This window comes from Amaranthus tricolor, chromosome 17, assembly GCF_026212465.1.
Source record: "Amaranthus tricolor cultivar Red isolate AtriRed21 chromosome 17, ASM2621246v1, whole genome shotgun sequence".
Taxonomy (NCBI): domain Eukaryota; kingdom Viridiplantae; phylum Streptophyta; class Magnoliopsida; order Caryophyllales; family Amaranthaceae; genus Amaranthus; species Amaranthus tricolor.
Genome location: NC_080063.1, coordinates 14,775,957 through 14,795,021, shown reverse-complemented (window position 1 = coordinate 14,795,021; position 19,065 = coordinate 14,775,957). Strand labels below are relative to the sequence as shown.

At 34.1% G+C, this 19,065-nt stretch overlaps 2 protein-coding genes across 2 annotated transcripts; one reads left to right on the top strand and one right to left on the bottom strand.

Annotated features, from left to right (window-relative positions):
• The first annotated feature begins 1,892 nt into the window (after positions 1–1,892).
• On the top strand, positions 1,893–11,938 carry LOC130803933 (endoribonuclease YBEY, chloroplastic). Its single transcript, XM_057668165.1, has 12 exons — positions 1,893–2,357; positions 4,866–5,117; positions 5,202–5,297; positions 5,888–6,065; positions 6,194–6,262; positions 6,343–6,443; positions 7,296–7,388; positions 8,656–8,727; positions 8,951–9,070; positions 9,243–9,293; positions 10,456–10,644; positions 11,424–11,938. Exons 1-12 carry the CDS (start codon positions 2,004–2,006, stop codon positions 11,589–11,591), a joined length of 1,743 nt encoding a protein of 580 aa, XP_057524148.1. The 5' UTR covers positions 1,893–2,003; the 3' UTR covers positions 11,592–11,938.
• A 3,158-nt stretch (positions 11,939–15,096) lies between these two features.
• On the bottom strand, positions 15,097–18,797 carry LOC130804365 (early nodulin-93-like). Its single transcript, XM_057668779.1, has 4 exons — positions 18,486–18,797; positions 18,293–18,354; positions 16,168–16,243; positions 15,097–15,503 (listed from the first exon to the last, which is right to left on the bottom strand). The coding sequence occupies exons 1-4, from the start codon at positions 18,595–18,597 to the stop codon at positions 15,421–15,423; spliced, it is 333 nt and encodes a 110-aa protein (XP_057524762.1). The 5' UTR covers positions 18,598–18,797; the 3' UTR covers positions 15,097–15,420.
• Positions 18,798–19,065: the final 268 nt, after the last annotated feature.

Genomic DNA, 19,065 nt, shown 5'->3' with positions numbered 1-19,065 from the left:
AAACTTTCCCAATTTGGAAAGTGGTTACTTTCCCTCCATGTAATTTCTCTCTCTACAATAAAATCAGATTTTTTTTTGATTATTTAATTATATCTAAAATTAATTTCTCTCTCATTATTCCAATACAATCATTACTTCTCACTATTACATATTAAAATAATACCCACTACCACCAAAGATTCTAATTTTCTTAATTCCCGTGAAATATCCAAAGTGGAAAAACAAATAGGAACGGAGGGAGTAATAAAGTCATATTTTTAATTAAAATATGTCAAATTTTTAATTAGTTAATTATATATTGAAAAGATGATGACAAATAATTAAACTTTCAATTTTTTTTTTCTAAGTTTAGATTTGTTCTTACCTTTTTATTTTTTTTTTAATTCTTAGCTAATATTTTTTTGTATGATCCTTATTTTTTATATAATCCTTAGCTAAGATTGTATGCGAACACCTGTGACTCTATTAACGTAACGATCTATATATTTGTGAAGACAGTTTTAAAAAATTTTCTTTATGGATTTAAAATATATTCAAACATACATTTGTTATGAATTGATTGAATTTACATGTCACTCTTAGTAAATAAATAAAAGTATTCTTTTTGTCTCTTTAAATTTATAAATTAGAACTAAAAAATCTCTTATATATTTAAATTTTAAACTACAAAGGGAGAAATATTTTTAAAATTTTTACATAAAAGAACAAATTTTAAGGAGGAAATTACTAAGGGGTGAAAGAGAATTGGAACCACTATCTCTTATTTTTCCATCTTACTAGTTTAACATAACTTGTTATCTTGACCAATTTATTCATATTACATTACTTTTGTTTTTAATACATTTTAATTTTTTGGAAATTTATTTAAATCATTTATTCTATTTTTATTTATTATTAAATATTAAAATAATAATATTTTTATTTAATTTTAATTCAAAAAGTACGGTGTATGTAAAAAATAATTAAGGGATAAATAATTGCTCTCAATAATGTTGATTGGAAACTCATTTTCCATCATATGCCCATGGGAAACTTATCTTCCATAGTACAATTTAAGTAGTATAGGTTGAGATAATTTTTTTTTTACTTTTATGATTTGCTATAGCCAATATTTTTTTAAAAAATTAATAAAAAAGCAAACCTTAGTAAGTATACATATTAATTTGTGTTATTACCAAACCATTATCTCAGATGATGATTTGCTCTTTCACATATATTCATTATAGAAAAAGTAAAGATATTATTAAAATAAAAATTTATTATATCAAACCGTCATCTCAGGAGAATGATTGGATTATTAACAAAAGTAAAAAAAAAAAAAAGAAAATGAGCCAAATTAAATTGCTACATGAGATAGTACCAAAATGTTATCTTAGATAGCATTTGTTCTAGCAAATTTTTTAAAAATAATCTGTCCTATGTGGATGCTACCACAAAAAGTAAGTTTCTCATGGATACAAATTGGAAAATATGCCAAATTGCAATATGGAGAGCGAAGGGGGTTTTTGGCAATTGCTTATTAGCTTTTAGTTGTTGGCTTTTTTAGTTGACTTATTTAACTAGCTGAAAATGTTGATTGTTTTTATTGGCTTTTAAGTTAGCTGAAAAAGCTAACTGTTTAAGGAAATGATTGGTAAATTTGATTATCAACTGTTGGCTATTTATTAGAGATAAAGTGGGCTAACAAACTAAAAGTCAATCAAAAACGCTAACTGAAGTAACTTTTTTATATTAGGTTAAAAGCTAGATTTCAATTACTTTAAAAGTCATTTACCTAATACTTTTTTTGGCTTTTTGACCAACCAACAAACCAAAAAAAAAAAGAAAAAAGTTAACAATCAAACAACCCAACGACTCTCAATATAATCATCATTTTTTTTCTCAATATAGTCATCTAAAGTTCTAAATATCTTCCCTGCTTGTACTACTATACATACCCTCGATTCTCGTCTGCCGCTCAGTACATCCGCCCGAGTTCGACATCCTCCAAATCTATCTCTCCCATGGCGCGCGCCATGACCATGGCCAGCGCCATCTCTCTTTCCTTGAAACCCATATCGCCAAAAGTCCGTTTCCTCTCCTTTTCACCATCCCATTCCATAGTTAACTCTTCTCTCAAGCTTTCATCGATTTATGGTTTCTGGGTCGGAAAGCATTTTGCTAGTGGGGGAGAATGGAGGGTTTTCCGTGGTCCTGAATTGACGGTTTCTTGTGTTAGTGGAGTTGGGTTTGGTGGAGGAGAAAGAGGGTATAGGCAATCAAGGCGAAAAGCTTTCAATAAAAAGAAAGTTAAAGAATTGGAACTCAGTGTTAAGATTCTTATTGAAGAGGGTTTGCCTAATGACCCTGAAATTTCGGTAATCTTTTCACAATTGTCTTGTTTCTGTGGTAATGCAATTTGTTGAACCGTACAAGTTTTTAGAGTTGGGTTATTTATATATGAAGTTTTTCCTTGAAGAAGTTTATATCTTGAATACTAATTTGTATGTTTATGTACAATGTGTAATGCCTAAACTAAATTTACAGTGATTGAATGATGTTGATATTGTTTATTTATGGTGCTCATAGGTATGATGTATGAATATTGTATTTAGGTCATAAGGTGTCAATGGAGATTCATTTCTATTTTTCTTGGCAGATTCTATTATATTACTCAATTGCAAGTCTTCCATACATAATGTCACTGGTTTAACCTTTTGTATCACGAGGCAGTTTGTGTTCTGTGATTCATGAGGATTGGTTCGGAGTAATGCCTTGTTTTTGGATGAAGAATTGTAGTCTATTGGAATGCTTGATTTTAAGAGGTTTGAGGAGCTGGCATTTGTATTTGGAGCTTGATTTGAGTCTTAGATTAGTTTAGAATCACTTACAATATGTTTGGATCTTGAAAAACTATTACGAGGTGACCAACTTAAAATAAAACTAAGTGACTAAAACAAGTTTTGGAGGGTTAGAAAAAATGTTAAGCATAAAAATAATTTGGAGAGGCTAGGCCCCAACCAACCTCTACTAAGATCCGTCATTGTATCTTGCTATACTCTACTAGCACTTTCCAGAGTGGTTCTCACCGATGAATTTCCTTTCTGGAGTTCCTCACCGACAACACCTTTCCTTTGTAATCAAATCTGACTGTGTACCGCCTTCTATTAGGGTGTAGTGGACTCTCTTTGCACCTTTTGTAGGGTGAATTTTCTTGAGTAGGAAGGGAATAGTATCATAATGCTCAGAAATTTACTCCGACTTCTCCAAAGAGTGATGAGTGATGACATCATGGGTTCCACACTTCTACCGGGAAGGATTATCATATGTGACTAAACATATGTTATCTTTTCCTTTGCATATATCTTTTATGTAAGTTGTGTATCTGCGAGTAAATTTTGTATGGACTAAAGCAGCTTCAGTTGGCAATGCCACTCTGTTTTAAATGGAGATAATGAAAGAAAGCTTCTTTTGCTCTTTTGTGCTAGTTTGCATCGAAACCTTATGATTGTAGATCTTCCTAAAAGACTATTTATTTACTGGTCCAGTTATTGAAGTAGAAGAAGGTTAGTTTTAGTTTTAATTATATCCTTTTAAACTCCTTGGATTTTCAATGTGGCAAATGACCTGGGTACATTTGTACTCGGCTCCGCACATGAAGTTCAGGCCACCGATCCCTAATTCAATTTCCCCCCGTGTTAATTGCAATTTATTTCATTCATTTCCAATCACTGTTTGCTAGCAACTCAACACTTTTGAATTAGCAAACTCATGGTCAAGCCTTAAGTTCGTCAATTAGATGGTTATCCTAGTAAAAATAGATTTTATTTGCTGAGACATTATTTTGGAAGACATAAGGCACAAAGGTCGGGTAGCTTTATTATGTGGCTGTTATGTTATCTTCATCCATGGCTGGGAGGAGAGGAAAGGTGCTGTCTAAACTCTTGGCTCTGGAGATTTCTATTCAGATAAATTTACTTGCTAGACGTATGATCAAAAAACTGTCCCCCCCCTTCTCACTCCTTGACTTAAAAATCTATTAACTAGACTACAAGATACAAACCAATTTTTTGTATGGAAGAGAACTTGAATTGGTAACACTGGCTGAAGTTGAGGTAAAATTATTTTCTCATAGTTAGCCTCTTATGTACATACAAACGCTTCAAATGCTTTAGCTCAAGATACTAATTAATAGACCTTTGTTGTTTAATACTTGCAACACTTTTGACTTTTTATTATTTATATGGTAATTTAGATTGTTTTTTCAATCTATAAAACAATTAGGATGAAAGATTCATAGTTCTTTCTTTTCGGGTTATAATGAACTATAATTGAATGGCTCATAAAATTATGTGTCTATTTGAAGTTACTATGATGTTTGCTAATAAGTGTCAATCAGGATCAACCTATTTGTTATTACTAACAAGAGTAAGGTTGTGTAGTTGTGTACATCTGACCTCAAAACCTCAAATGAGAGTCACTTAATGACATTTGTATTGGAATGTTGAAAAAAAAACTAATCTATGAAATATATGTCTTTTTAAAATTTTAGATTTGTCATGACTTTTGTATATGTTAACTTGGAATTATTTTACATATACATTAACATATTCATGGTCAAATTCGTGCATTGGAGAGTGTGAAAGTTAAAGTTTAGTAAGTTAGTGCTTTCAGTGGGAAAGTATGTTGTGTTCTTATAGGTTGTGTTAATCCTTAAATTTATGTTTTTGGTATTTTATGGATCGTTTGAATATTTAGACAGATATATCAGAAATATCTCAACAGATAGAAACATGAAGTGAGGTTGAGTTAGGTCGCTCCTTGCTTATGTTCATGCTTGATGCCCTCCTGTTTGTCAGGTTTTAATGAAGTTCTTTATTTTACAGAGTATTTCTGAAATGCTCCGGTTGAATGCGCCAATGGCAATGAAATTGGCATTTGATGGATTGAAGAATTCAGAGTATAAAACTAGAGATAACACAATATATGATGTTTCTGGGTATGAAACCATTGAGTTGTCATTACTTCTGTGTAATGATGAGTTCATGAGAAGTCTTAATAAAGAATGGAGGAATGAAGACCATGCCACTGATGTTCTCTCGATGTCCCAACATATCCCAGAACTGAAATTACCTATTGTAAGTGATGGGATATTCTAGCTTTTAAAGCGAAATTCTCTAGGAGTATATTATTTGGCTAATATGTATATATGTTTTGTTCAGCTTATGTTAGGTGATATTGTGATCTCTGTCGAGACAGCTGCTAGACAAGCAGAAGAACGTGGCCATACTCTTCTCGATGAGATTCGCATTCTTTTAGTTGGTTCTATCTCTATTTCCTCATCCCCCCTTTTTTGGATTTTGCTAATCTTGCTTTATTGATGATGTGAACATGCTTATGCTTCAAAAAGTTATCTTCTGGACTTCTTTAGATCAATTGGTGCTGTAATGGTATTTCAGTGGAAATGCTACTGCAGCTGACAATGTAAGAGCTTAATACCCCATTCATTTGGTGAAAAAGAGCATTAATCAAATATGGGGTGGGGAAATTTTGGTCATGATTATAGTAACAGTCATGGTGATGCGGTGACATGGGGGATATTGTTGTCACACTATTATATATTTGCCAAAACTGTAAGATATATCTCGAACTGGTCAAATTCACGATTTTATTACACATTTTAGATGCGGATAACATCAGTTCAACAGATTTGAAAACCTTTACGACTCGATTGATATTATATGATGCAACCTTGTTTTCGTACTATGCTGGGAGGAAGTAAAATATAACAAATAGTTCTCCTTTGTGATATGCTGTTTATTTATGTCATACACCAAGTGCTTTGAATCCAATGTTTTAGTATTCCTATATTTACATGTCTCAACAATGAGTTTGGGTTACTTTCCAGATTCATGGCCTATTGCATCTATTGGGTTTTGATCATGAGCTAAGTGAAGAAGCCGAGGAAGAAATGGAGAGAGAGGAAGAACTACTTTTGCAGAATCTTGGTTGGAAAGAAAAAGGGTTGATAAAGAGTGCATGTGATGCCGAAAACAATGGTCATCTTCGTATTAAAGATCTTGATGGTAAATCTAATCTATTGCCTTTTTCTCTTAACAAATGCAAGGATGTTACATGCAAGAATGCATGTCGTGTTTTGTTTTTAATGTTTGTGTATGCAATGATGAACTTCTTACATGCTGATTGCTAAAAGACAGGAAGAAAGAAGGTAGTCTTCGCTTCTATAGACCGAAGTTCAAATATATCTTTTGTGACATGGATGGTGAGGCTTTAAAAAATTTTAGAATGCTCTCTCTCTTTTAGCTGTTTGTGGCTTGTAAGTCAATTACTTTCCGATGCAAGGTACTTTGCTGAATAGCAAGAGTCAAATTTCTTCTGCAAATGCAAATGCTATTAAAGAGGCCCTGTCAAGAGGTGTCCAAGTGGTCATCGCCACGGGAAAAGTGAGAATACTTACGTCCCTCTCTCTCTATATATGTGTGTTTGGCTCTCTATCATCTCATATTTCTAGTTTATTACAGTTATCGGAACCTTTCATTGCATGTCAACTACACGATTAGTGAGTTTTTTTGATAATTATTACGAATGTGAAGTATTGATATAGACAGTAAAGTTAACACCTGTAATCTGGAGATGCTTCTGCCTTTCGATCCTCATCTGTTAAAATCTAATAAGTCACCTGATGAGTGATGACCCTTTTGCTCTAGTCATGTGAGTCGTATGTCACATCAGTGTAGCATGACCACAATGTAAAGCTTTTTGAGCTTATTGCAACCATGATATTAGACTACTACTGCAAAATAAATTTCATTTCTCATGAAAGTGTTTCTGCCATTGCATTTGTGATCACGACCACGCCCAAGATTTGTATGTTGATGCTTGAGTATTTGTGTGTAAGGGCTCTACTTAAGCCTTGTAAGTTGTAACTGGAGTTGGACATTTGGGTCATCGAGTTAGGTCAATTTCAGGCTTCGTGTATACCTTTTGTCAACATGTTAATTCAATTTCATTTTTATATGCTCGTCATTTTTGGGTCAGGTCATGGTCGGGTTTGGGTTCATTTTTGCCCATTTTCCCATCTCTATTGTAACCAATGGAGCAGTAAACAACATTTTTTAAAGATGAATGAGCACCAAAGAGTGAGTTAGGCCATGTCATTCTAAACCATACAAGTATGCTTTTGAATTTCTCTACTTTACATCATATTTCAGAGGAGATTTTTCGTGTATTTATCTGAAATCCTATCTTGCTTCTTTTGTATACAATATGCTAATATGTGTTTTTTTTCCTTGTAGACTCGTACTGGTGCCATTGATGTATTGAAGACTGTTGATTTAGTTGGAAGGAACGGGATTGTCTCCGAATCATCCCCAGGTGTTTTCATACAGGTATACTTCAAGTCTCGGGACTTATTCAATTTTATGTTTGGCTCCCCAATTACTTATAGTTAATTTTTTCATATAAACGTTCTTGTTAAATTTTTAAGTGAGAATCCCAAGTGTCAAGCATCAACTTGAATTTCAGGCTATATTCCTGCCTTTACTCTTTTCTGGTGCAAGCTTCTGTATATTTGCAGTATACAAGAGTACTGAGAATACATACAATATGGAGAAAAAAATGAGCTTTCACCTTTTCTGATTTTGTGTGTTCATACAATTCATATATTTTATGAAGTATGTCCACTGACAGAATTTCATGATAAAACTAGAGGAACCTGTATGCTCTTGATTGGAGTACTGCTTCTTATGGATCTTCTTCAGTGATAAATAAACAACTAACCCTTTAAGTAAATCCCCACCAAGAAGGTTAAACGAATACAAAAAGATTGTATATTAGTTTGCTTGTCGGTCATGGATTTTTGCAATTAAATTTAAAATTTAATTGTATCTGAAGTCCTGAATCAATAAGTGGAATGAAAGCAAGTGAATTTCCCTTGAAGCTGATCCATGTAAAATTAGTTTTTCTCAGGGTAGCTCTACCCCGGTATTTTCATATCCTATGTCAAGGGTGCCCAATGTCCGGCTATCCTTGGCTCTTCTTTTGCTGCATTTTTCATTCCCTTTTTTCTTCAAAGTAATGGGGAGTTACTTGGGAGCCTGGGAGGTGGTTGAGTTTTTTCTTTTACTCAAGTCAAGCAAAGAATGAGACTGGGTATTTGGTCTGGATTTGATTTTCATTGTCATTTTTTTCTATATGTAATGACAATTGATTACTAGTCCTATTGAATCTTCATTGTATATTAGCTCTAACTTATTTCTTTGATTTTTTTTCCATTTACATTTATCCTCATGTGTCCATTCTCATTCAAACCAAACATCTATTGTTCTTCGGTTTTTGATTATAATGGACAGTAAAATGACTCATTAAATCATACGCACTTATTATTTAAAGTTGTAGATAATGTTTGCTAATAACAGTCGATCAGTCTTTGTCATAAGATTATAAGAAATGGTCATTTGGAAACTACCTCTTTGTTTTTACAAGGCTAGGGTTGTGTACATCCATAAAGCCTAAAACCCTAACTAGTACCGAGAGCCACTTTAAGGCATTATGTGAAAAGTCTTTTTGCATATATAATCCTAGTGGCTTTTGTATTGACCTAAACCCTCATGTCTTTTACAAGTATTTTAATCAGCTACTCCTATTTCCATGTAGGGATTGCTTGTTTATGGGATACAAGGCCGGGAAATTTTCAAAAGGAATTTGGACCCGAACTTTTGCAGGCAGGTATTGGCTATTGGTTAAATTTCCTATCACTGCATGCAAATTCTGCATTTTTGTGTATTTGATACGGGAAGGAGTTTAAAAATTCTGAACAAAGGTTTTTTTTATTTTTTATTTTTATAATTATTTGGTACAGGAAGGGATTTGAAAATTCTGGACATATTTTTTAATTATTATAGCTGTTGTTATTATTATGATCGTTTTTATTTTTATTTTAAATTTTCAGGTCTTCTCTTACTCTTTGGAGCACGAAATCCCTCTTGTTGCATTCTGTGGTGACCGTTGCTTAACATTGTTTGATCATCCTCTTGTAAACTCACTCCATGATGTGTATTGTGAACCTAAGGTATCTGGCTGTGCTATAAATTTCTGTGTTGATCAAACCACTCCCCACCCTGCCACCCCCACCGCACTCCCTCAAAACAAAAAAAGAGCAGAAATATTTTGTTATATTAAGAAACTGTGTGTTGGTGAAGCTTTTGTTGTCAATTGATAATTTGTATGTGGATTTTCTGCAGGCAGATGTTATGCATTCAATTGAGGACTTATTGGCCGCTGCTGAAGTTCAGGTAGGAATAAGATACTTGAGCTTGCAAGTAAAAGATGTGTAATACATTAAGTATGCATCTTGCCAACCTAAATCATTGTAGGATTCATTTACAAACAATGCCGAAGCCTTACTATGCTTGGATATTTTTGGAAGCAAAGTACGGGAAGGGAGGGAAGATTAGTGTGTTATTCTTCCAAATAAAGTTTTTTCTTCGAATTTCCTTCCCTCCATATCCCTCCCATTCCTTATTGGTATCCAACCATCCCCCTTTCCCTCTGTTTCCTCTTATCCAAACATAGTGTGAATCCTTACATACAGTATCAACTACATGAATTGAATCAAATTAATATGAATACCATCTATAACAAAGTAACAAACATTGAACCTTGTTTGATTCTATTATATAATCATGATCTTTGTTTTCGAAATTCTGTGTGATCATGATCTGAAACTAAGAAAATCAATTGCATTGATCGTCATAATATTCTTTTCTTCCATTCAAGCCAAGTTATTATCATATAGTCCTGCAAACTCCAATTCTTCATGTCGTTCTTATTTTTTTTATCGATGTGATGTGTCTTACCTAATATTCAGATATTACAATTCCAACTCTATTTGAGCCACATGTTCTAAATCGTTACATCTATTTTTTATGTAACCAAAACCTTACATTTTGATGAATTTTCATACTTGCAAAAATTGATTGAAAGCCGTTTTTGTATATGCATGTCATGTGACCATAACATCAGTGTACGTCTTACTCGCACTGCTTGTTTGGTTTTAAAACGCATGCCTAGCGAGTTCGAGAGGACAATGGATTGGGTGCCTTGATAGGCTAGACGAGGTGCCTTGAAGAAGTTAGCATTTGAAAGAGATGCAAATGGGTTATGTACTCCAGTCAAACATAACAGAGATTCAGACTAGTCTCTTCGATTTTATTTATGAAGTGCTCTTGCAATGTATAGAGTATAGACTATAGACTTGTTGATGTGGTCTTTTTGACTCGAACATGTAGTGAGAAGCCCTTTATGTACAAGGCCGACTTAATCACATCACAAAATTTTAATTATCGATAGAAAGATGATGCAGTGTAGTTGTCCGTTGCCAATCTTCTGTTGCTTTGTATTTGATATCTTTTTCTTTATATTCCTCGCACTTGAGCTCACCCTTTTGTTATGCAGAAATTAATCTTTTTAGATACTGCTGAAAGAGTGGCAAAAACCATCAGGCCTTATTGGTCAGAAGCAACAGGAGATCATGCTAGTGTTGTTCAAGCTGTTCCAGACATACTCGAAATTGTCCCCCGTGGGACTTCTAAAGGAAATGGTGTAAAATTGCTGCTTGATCATTTGGGAGTTACTCCAAATGAGGTTTGTCATTTTTACTCTTCTATTGTATGCAAGTCCATCTTTTAAGTATTAACGGTCTTCAAGGAAACTACAACGGGAATATGTTCTTGTTCAAGGCATTTCCCGGAACCAGAGCCGGCCCAATGAGGGGGCAAGAGAGACTTGCACCCCGGGCCCATCCCAATAAACTAGAACAAGCCTAACCCAAATTCATATATATCTAATCTTGATACTCCTACTCTTTCACTTCCATATAATAATTCACAAGAGCTCACAATTGTTATTTTGCCCTGGGCCTCTCAAAACTCAGGGCCGGCCTGGCCTGAACTTCCCTTGGTCATTGTAATTGTGGGCTTTATTCTTGAGTGAAATAGAAATACATCAATCTATGCTTGCCTTATAGTTTTATACCTTTATTCTTACATCTTAAAAAATATGTTTCATAAACCTAAAGTACGAAGAAGGGATACCCAAATTTGATAAATTAAGTTTTTTTCAAGGGAAGGCTGGAGAATCCCCTATAAGCAAGGGGAGTGGAATTAATCCTTCTTGTAGGTGGTGAGAAGAATGATAACCGAACCCCTATCACGAGGGTGAAAGGGAAAACGTTTAACCACTAGACCAACCTATAATTTTGCTAACAAACAAGTTAATAAGCATTTTTAGGGTAAAAACAAAACCATAGTAGTTGTAATTAGACCTTAGGTTAATTGCTTCTAGTTCCTATTACATATTTAGTCTTTTGGATTTATAAATATGTATGTGATTTGAAATGCCTGATCATTTCAATTCTATTTCAGATAATGGCAATCGGTGACGGAGAAAATGACATTGAAATGCTGAAGTTAGTGAATCTTGGAGTTGCTCTCAGTAATGGATCAGAGAAGACGAAAGCGATTGCTGACATGATTGGTCTTAGCAACGATGAAGATGGAGTGGCTGATGCTATTTACCGTTATGCATTTTGAGCTTCTTGATGAAAAACGAAGAACGTAGAAGCGATGCAGCTGGCTTTTATCCGTTTCAAGTTCCAACTATTTGTGCTTTCTTCTCTCAATCATTGCTATTGCATTCATTCGGTTCGTGATTCAATCAGTATATTGCCACAATTTTGCAATCTCTGATTATTTTTGGGCATCTATGTATTATGACAATAAATAAGAACTTTGTAATGGGGTTTGTTTTTTTCTAATGAAAGTTGCCCAAAGTCTTTGTATTGTAAATGGTGATATCTGTTGTAATATGTTGAGATTTTGTGACTCGAACCGAGTCTAAGATCGGGTTTTAATGATGAATCAAGAGTGTTAGACTGAAATGCACGAGTTTGACTTTTTCCAAAAAGTTAAGAAGGCAAAATTCGCAGGTCGCGAACTTGGTAGTGTCTCGTGAGACAAAGTTTCTGTTTTGGAGTACAAGTCGCGGCTCGCAACAAAGTGTACGGCCCGCGAGCATTCAGTGCGAAGTTTCTGATCAGGGAAAAAAGTCAGGTCGCGGCCCGTGACCAATCGTACTACTCGGGACTTGTGCAGTTTTTTGCGAGTTTTCAGTTTTCACACGTTTTTTGACGTTTTCTCTTGTTTTTGGACGGTTACTTTGTTAAATTAACTCTAATTTCTTTTTATTTTAGTGGCATACTATATAAACCCCTCATGTAATTAGAATTAGTGGGATGCATGCAACACAAAGTGAGGAAAACTAAGAAAAAGCTTGGAGAGCTATTGTTGTGGCTTCTCGTTCATCTTGTAATCTCCTGGTTTATAGTGAAAAGTTTATTCTTGGTGCCGGTAGAAGTAGCTATCACGTTGATAGTGAACCACGTTAATTTCTCGGTGTGATTTTCATTATTGTTTGTTTGAATCTTTATTACTTTTCGTTATTGTTTTCGATATTTGCTTCCGCTGTCACATAACACTATATTAGTCCAGTTAACTGGAAATTCAACATACTCCTTTTGACCATCTTATTTCAGTTAGTCTCTTGAGAGACGTTTCTCAGGCCCAACCTATTAAAATTTAATGCTTATTTACATCATTCTTAATGTCTACTTACTATCTTAATACCTTCTCATTAGAGCTGTTCATCAGCGGGCTTGGGCGGGTAGCAGACCGGATAATACCTAAAAATTCTAACCGCAGGCTCAAGTATTCAAAAGCCCATCCGCATTTGCGGGCATATTTTTTTGTCACTACCCGCCCATTTTTAAAGCGGGCGGGACTCGGGTAGGCGCTAGACGGTATAATTAGAAACTTTAAAGTCTAAAAGAAGCAAATTCTAATGCTAGTAGAAGAGTAATAAACTAAAGTTGGGAATGATTACTAATTACTAAAGTTGGGTATAGGTCATGTAGTAGTATATAGGGATGCAGGCGGGGCGGGTCTAATAGGAGACCCGCCCCATCCCCGCCCCGATGGGGCGGGGATGGGTCCCGGTTTGATGGGTCATGGGGCGGGTACGGGTATAAAATTCATACCCACCGCGCGGATGGGGATGGGGATGGGTTTTAGGTGATACCCGCCCCATCCCCGCCCCGCCTCACAAAATGTACAAATTTTGAGAATTGGAATACCCTAAATTATTTTTCAAATTTCTGAAAACCTTGAATTATTTTCAAATTTTTGTAAAAACTTTAAAAACCCCGGTTTATATTTCTTTTAAAAAAAAAGTTTCAAAACCCTAAATACTTTGGGCCTTTGAAACCATCAATAGGAATGTCCAATGCTGGCCGTCAACTCAACCCATCATTTGCTTCTTCTGAATCTTCAGTCTTCACTTCACTGCTGCACTCCCATCTTCTTCTTCTTCTTGAAACACTCCCATCTTCTTCAATCTTGCTGTCGTCATCTTGAAAAACTCCAGAGCACTCCCGTCATTGGGTAAGTTTCTTTCAATTTTTGATTGTCATCGACTCATCGTCTCTGTCTTTTCTCCATTTTTTGATTTTCTTGTTTATTTTATCAAGCCAACTTCATTGAGATGGATTATTTAGATCTTTTCAGTTTTTATGTTTGATGTGATCTAATATTTGATGGATTATTGAGAAGGATTATCAAGCCAACTTCTGAATGTTTTAAACATTTTCTTGGTGAGATTGAGATATTTCTTAAGTGTGAAGGTAGACGGAGGGAGGTGATGTGGTGGTGGTGGGAACTGGGAAGGTTGGAAACTTGGAAGGAAGGGTGCATTCTGATTGTCTATGCCTTTTCTTTCTTTTTTTAATTTTTTAATTGTCTTTTTCAGTTTTTTTTCTTAAATTAAAAGTTAAAAAGCAATAATTCAAAGAATCGGTTACATGTCATTTAGATTTTAGAGCTTTAAAAGAAAACTTAGATTAATGTTCAAATTATTTAAAAGTAATTGTTTCTACAAAGATGGGTATTAAGCGGGGATTTGACGGGTTGTGGGGCGGGTAAAATAGGTGTTAGACGGGAATGGATACCCACCAGATGGGGATGGGGATGGGGATGGTATTAGGTACAAACCCATCGGGGCGGGGACGGGGAAAAAAATTATACCCGCCGCGGGGATGGGGATGGGGATTAATTTATCAGATGGGGATGGGGATGGTAACGCCAATACCCGCCCCGCCCCGCCCCGCCCCGTTTGCATCCCTAGAACTAGTATAGTTTAATAATTAATAGAATTAATTATCTAATAAATAATATATTAAACTAAGGGGGCGGACGGGTATACCCGCGGGTATTTTTTTCTTGTCGCTACCTGCCCGTTTATCTTGGCGGACGGGTAGTTCATGCCCATGAACAGCTCTACTACTCATAATATCTTAAATGCCTACTTACATCATTTTTAATGCCTACTTGCAATATTTCAAAAAATATATATTGGACCGACCCAATTAAAGATAGTCTCTCGAAGAGACCGTCTCTCACAAGAATTTGTGAACTTATTTTGCTACATTTTAACTCAGAAGACTCTGACACTGAAAAAGAAAATGTCGAAAAATAAAAATGATAAAGGAAAAATTATCTAGAATAATTTCAACGTTTTGTTGATTTTTCTATGATAATCCCAACTTTTGATTAATTATGAATGATCCCAATTTTATGGTCACTTACCCAATAACATTGTTATCCAAATTTGAACCCATTTTTACATGTTAAATGCTTAAAAAAAAGAAAAATAAAATCAAAAATCAAAAATACAAACTTACTTTTCTCTTTTATATATATATATATATATATATATATATATATATATATATATATATATATATATATATATATATATATATATATATATATATTTAATTTTTTATATTTTAATTTTTTATTTATCTTTTTTGTTTTTTTTTATGCAAATGACTTGTTGTATAGGTAAGAAGTTACTTTGGTACATCTTAGTAAACACCCCTAATAGTTGAAATTATTCATGTTTAATAAAAAGTTGAGAATATTGAATGAAAAATTAGTAAAAAGTTGGATAATTCTAGGTAATTTTTCAATGACAATAAGTATCTTATAGAAATACCCCTAAATAATTTTGAATTCTGAAGTCAGACACATAAATAAATGATCATAATTTGTATACAGGCTTTTGATTGTCAAAATAAATTACAAATGGAAACCATCTCAGCAAACCTATAAGCAAAATTATAAAGCCTAAAGAAGAATATCAAAAACTGGTTTTTTTTTTTTTTTTTTTTTTTTTTTTTTATCTTAAATTTTACAACAATAACAGGATGTAGGTGGTCAATTTGTCCTTCAAAAAAGACTTGGCTTGGCAGTGGAGCCCTGATAAGCCTGCTGATAACATAACCTCAAATATTGCCTTCTGCAACTCCTAAGGTTTTTTATATTCTGCATTTCTTCGTGCACACTCGAGTATAGTTTTGTCAGCGGTTATGAAATACGCAGCAATGGATGCTGCACATAAAGAATCAGATTCGTTAGATGTCGTGCAATTGGTGTATGACCGTATGAGCAAACTCCACTAATTGTAGGGAACTCGTACAGAGGGCTTGTTTGGCAACTGGCTATGAAAATATTTGGTTGAAATTATTTGTTGTTTATTAGACGAAAAGTGGGTCAAAAAACCAATAAAAAGCAACCCAAAATAGCTCTTTGATTTTGGCTTAAAAACTATCTTTTTAAGTCATTTGCTAGACACGTTTATGGCTGTTTGACTAAAAACAAATTCAAAAGCCAACCAAAATGTCATTTGCCAAAACACACCCATAAAGGTCTGTTTTGGGCAACAACAATTTAGTGATATCATTATCTCCACAGCAGAGGTAAACACAATTTTCTTAAATTAAGATCCTTTCCTTTACTTTTTATCCAATTACTTTTTCTCCGTTACTTGTACACAATTATAACCAATAGCAGAATCCTAATCAAAAGTCGATCTCATTACTCATACATGGCATGAGAAGCAAAACATAGTTATATGTTTGATTCTAAAATGAGTAAAACAATTGACTAAATGGAACATAAATCATATTACAAGTATATAGTATCCAAAGATTCCAAACTATCAACACAAATGCAAGAAAACTAGTGCAATTAACTAATGTGATTCAAGTATTACCTGCAGATATGATGAGTGCTTGAGCCGTATAATTAAGGTTAGCCTTCGCCCATGGATTCACACGGCAAGCCAGTAGCTGCAACGGCAAAGAGAAACAATGTTATAGCATGTCGTGCTCAAATTTGCTAAAGGGAATCCTGTGTCAATTATTGACCGCATGCCAATTTATGCAATGTGGGTGAGAGAAGAATTTGGGGAGGTGTTAACTGGGAGGATCTGTACATTAATTTACATGCATTTCTAATAGTCAAGAGCATTCATCCATAACATATAGTAACGGCTAGCGAACCACGGTGCAATATACTCCCTTTATTCTATTTTGAAATTTCTGAGAGAAACTTGACCGTTATCATAGAATAAAAACAAGACCGCATCGCATCGCGTTGGCCGCGTTGTAAAGGTTTTCGAAATAAACGAACCGATTTTTACCACGTTGTAAAGGCGTAAAAAAAACCGCTTTTTGGGCCACATCAAGGGATATCTTATGGTTTCAACCAATATTTAGGCGATATGATAATCATATCACTCTAGTTACCGCATCAACATTCCATTACCGCATTTTTACACTGACCATTATAAATCATGCAGAAGAAGTACTATAATTCCATAAAGTATGTTCAACAAAGTCTATATTTGGGATGTTTATATGCTATCGAAACAAAGATATGCCACAAGATTGAGCAAAAGCAAAGAATTTGGCAAGGTTGAAAACTTTGCATTTGTAGTAGCTAGTCGATTTGAGGAGGAAGCAATTAAAAGATTGATTTTCAGAGTTGTATCATCAACTTGCACATGAGGAGGGTAGGTGAGGGTTGAATTAATTTCGATGCAATTTGTGAGTTGTACTTATCATGGACCTTTTTTAGTGATCAATAAAACTATAAAATCCAAAATAGAACATGACGAAATTTCCCATATTTTTCTCTATAGGAGGTATTCAAAGGTGAAACCTTAGTAATTTGTGATACGAAAAAACTAGAGTACATGCAAGTTGGAACAATAGATGGCTTTATTTTATTGGTATACCATACCCTAACACCTATTCATTACCCCAAGAAAACAATTTCTCCATTGATTCTATAATGTCATTTCATACCATCCTCCATCAACACATGATCTTCCAAATCAATGTTACATAATCCGCGTTTCAAATTTGCAATTCGGTCAAAATGAGCAAAAGGTAGCCTAAAACCGACCATAATTCGCTTTTTTCAATTTCCGAGAAACTTAACGAATCATGTAACACTGTTCCAAATTGCAACTCTACAATCTAGCCCATGCCCTTTATTTTGAATTTTCGTAACTCACCACGGTGGCCCAAGGGAGAATGTGATATGGGTAAAGACAAATTAAATGATTCAGGCCTTAATAGTATGCAAAAGTAAGATGGTTCTTAAGATTCAATGTTATTATACTCGAACATATAACATTTAAATGCACCAAATTTATATAAAAGTACCAAGAAATTTCACCAAATATCTTGATATTTGCACAAAACAATTTCTATGAGCATATCTAGATCCAAAACCCCTAACAATAATGCATACATAAATGAAGTAACTTAATGTTCTCCCCATACAAAATGCACATCCTAATTTCTAAGTAGAGACTTGGCCACTTAGGTAACGCCCCTCTCGCTCGACCACAAATACAAGGCTTGGTACACAAATTCAATATACAATACTCCAAAATCAAAAGCAAGCCACATCCCCCAATGCCAAATTCCAAAACATACTCAAACCCAAACACTCATAATCCATTTTGAACCATGATCATGGATAAACTAACCAAAGATAACATAATATAATTATTTTTACTCATCAAAAAACCCTCAACTTTTTATTGCCAATGATGGATAGTATTGGGGTTTAGCTTCTCAAATCTCTATCAAGTTCTTAAGACCTCATTTTACCTCTTCTATATCAAAAACTGTATCAATACTTCTAAATTTTCAACTATACTAACCAATAACAAAGATCAACTAAAATCTCCTAATTTTACTTCCTTCCAAAAACCCAACTAAATAATATAATTTACAACACAATTCTTCATCATCATACCAATTTACAACACAATTAAATTAATTAAAAGAACAAATACCCAAAATAATAATTAAAAAACATACCGTGGGAATAGCAGTAACAACACCAGTAACTGCAGCAGCTTTAGTTCCAGCTATAACTCCCTCTATCAAAATTACCCAAATTGGTAAGCATAATTACTCATCAATAAATAATTAAAACAATTAATCAAACCCAATTATAAATAAAATAAAATCTAGTACTACAAAAAAAGAAAAGGAAGAAGATATTGAGTACCTTGGGTGCATTGATCTCGAGATTTCTTGGCTTCAAGAGGAGAAGGAATTATAAAAGATGACAACTTTTTGGTGTTTATTCTCTGATCCATGATTTCATTTATGATTCCCATGATCTAATTTCTGGGTTTTTCTTTACTTTTTGTATAAATAGATCGATAGAAGATGGGAAGGTTGAGATGGATATTTCGGTTTATATATATACAAGTATCGTCCTTCCCTTGGAAAGAGGAGGTAGACAACAACGTTGAATTGTATTGTTAGTCTTACTCTTTCCCATCGGCGGCCAATTTCGGTGGGCTATGCTAATAATTTTTTTTCTTTCTTTATTTATTACTCCCAATAATATATTTTTTTATTGGGCCAATTCACTAAAAATATCTCATTTTTATTTTTGTTATTCTTTTTTACTTTTTTACCCTTATTACAACAACACAATAACACATAAATATCAATGCCTTTTATGAAAAAAGAAAGTTTTCCACCCACTTTTTAGTGGTCCCCACCCCTCCTTGATTTTTGTCAAAACCTAAATATCTCATTCTCTATGAATAGGAGGGAGTATTAAAGGTAGAGTGAGC

Coding starts and splice junctions, on each gene's coding strand:
- LOC130804365 (XM_057668779.1), bottom strand. CDS start 18,597: ATGGGAATCATAAATGAAATCATGGATCAGAGAATAAACACCAAAAAG. Junction 16,244..18,292: donor TTGTTACTGCTATTCCCACG/GTATGTTTTTTA, acceptor TTGCCGTTGCAG/CTACTGGCTTGCCGTGTGAA. Junction 15,504..16,167: donor AGCACTCATCATATCTGCAG/GTAATACTTGAA, acceptor CTTTATGTGCAG/CATCCATTGCTGCGTATTTC.
- LOC130803933 (XM_057668165.1), top strand. CDS start 2,004: ATGGCGCGCGCCATGACCATGGCCAGCGCCATCTCTCTTTCCTTGAAA. Junction 6,066..6,193: donor TCGTATTAAAGATCTTGATG/GTAAATCTAATC, acceptor GATTGCTAAAAG/ACAGGAAGAAAGAAGGTAGT. Junction 6,444..7,295: donor TGGTCATCGCCACGGGAAAA/GTGAGAATACTT, acceptor TTTTCCTTGTAG/ACTCGTACTGGTGCCATTGA.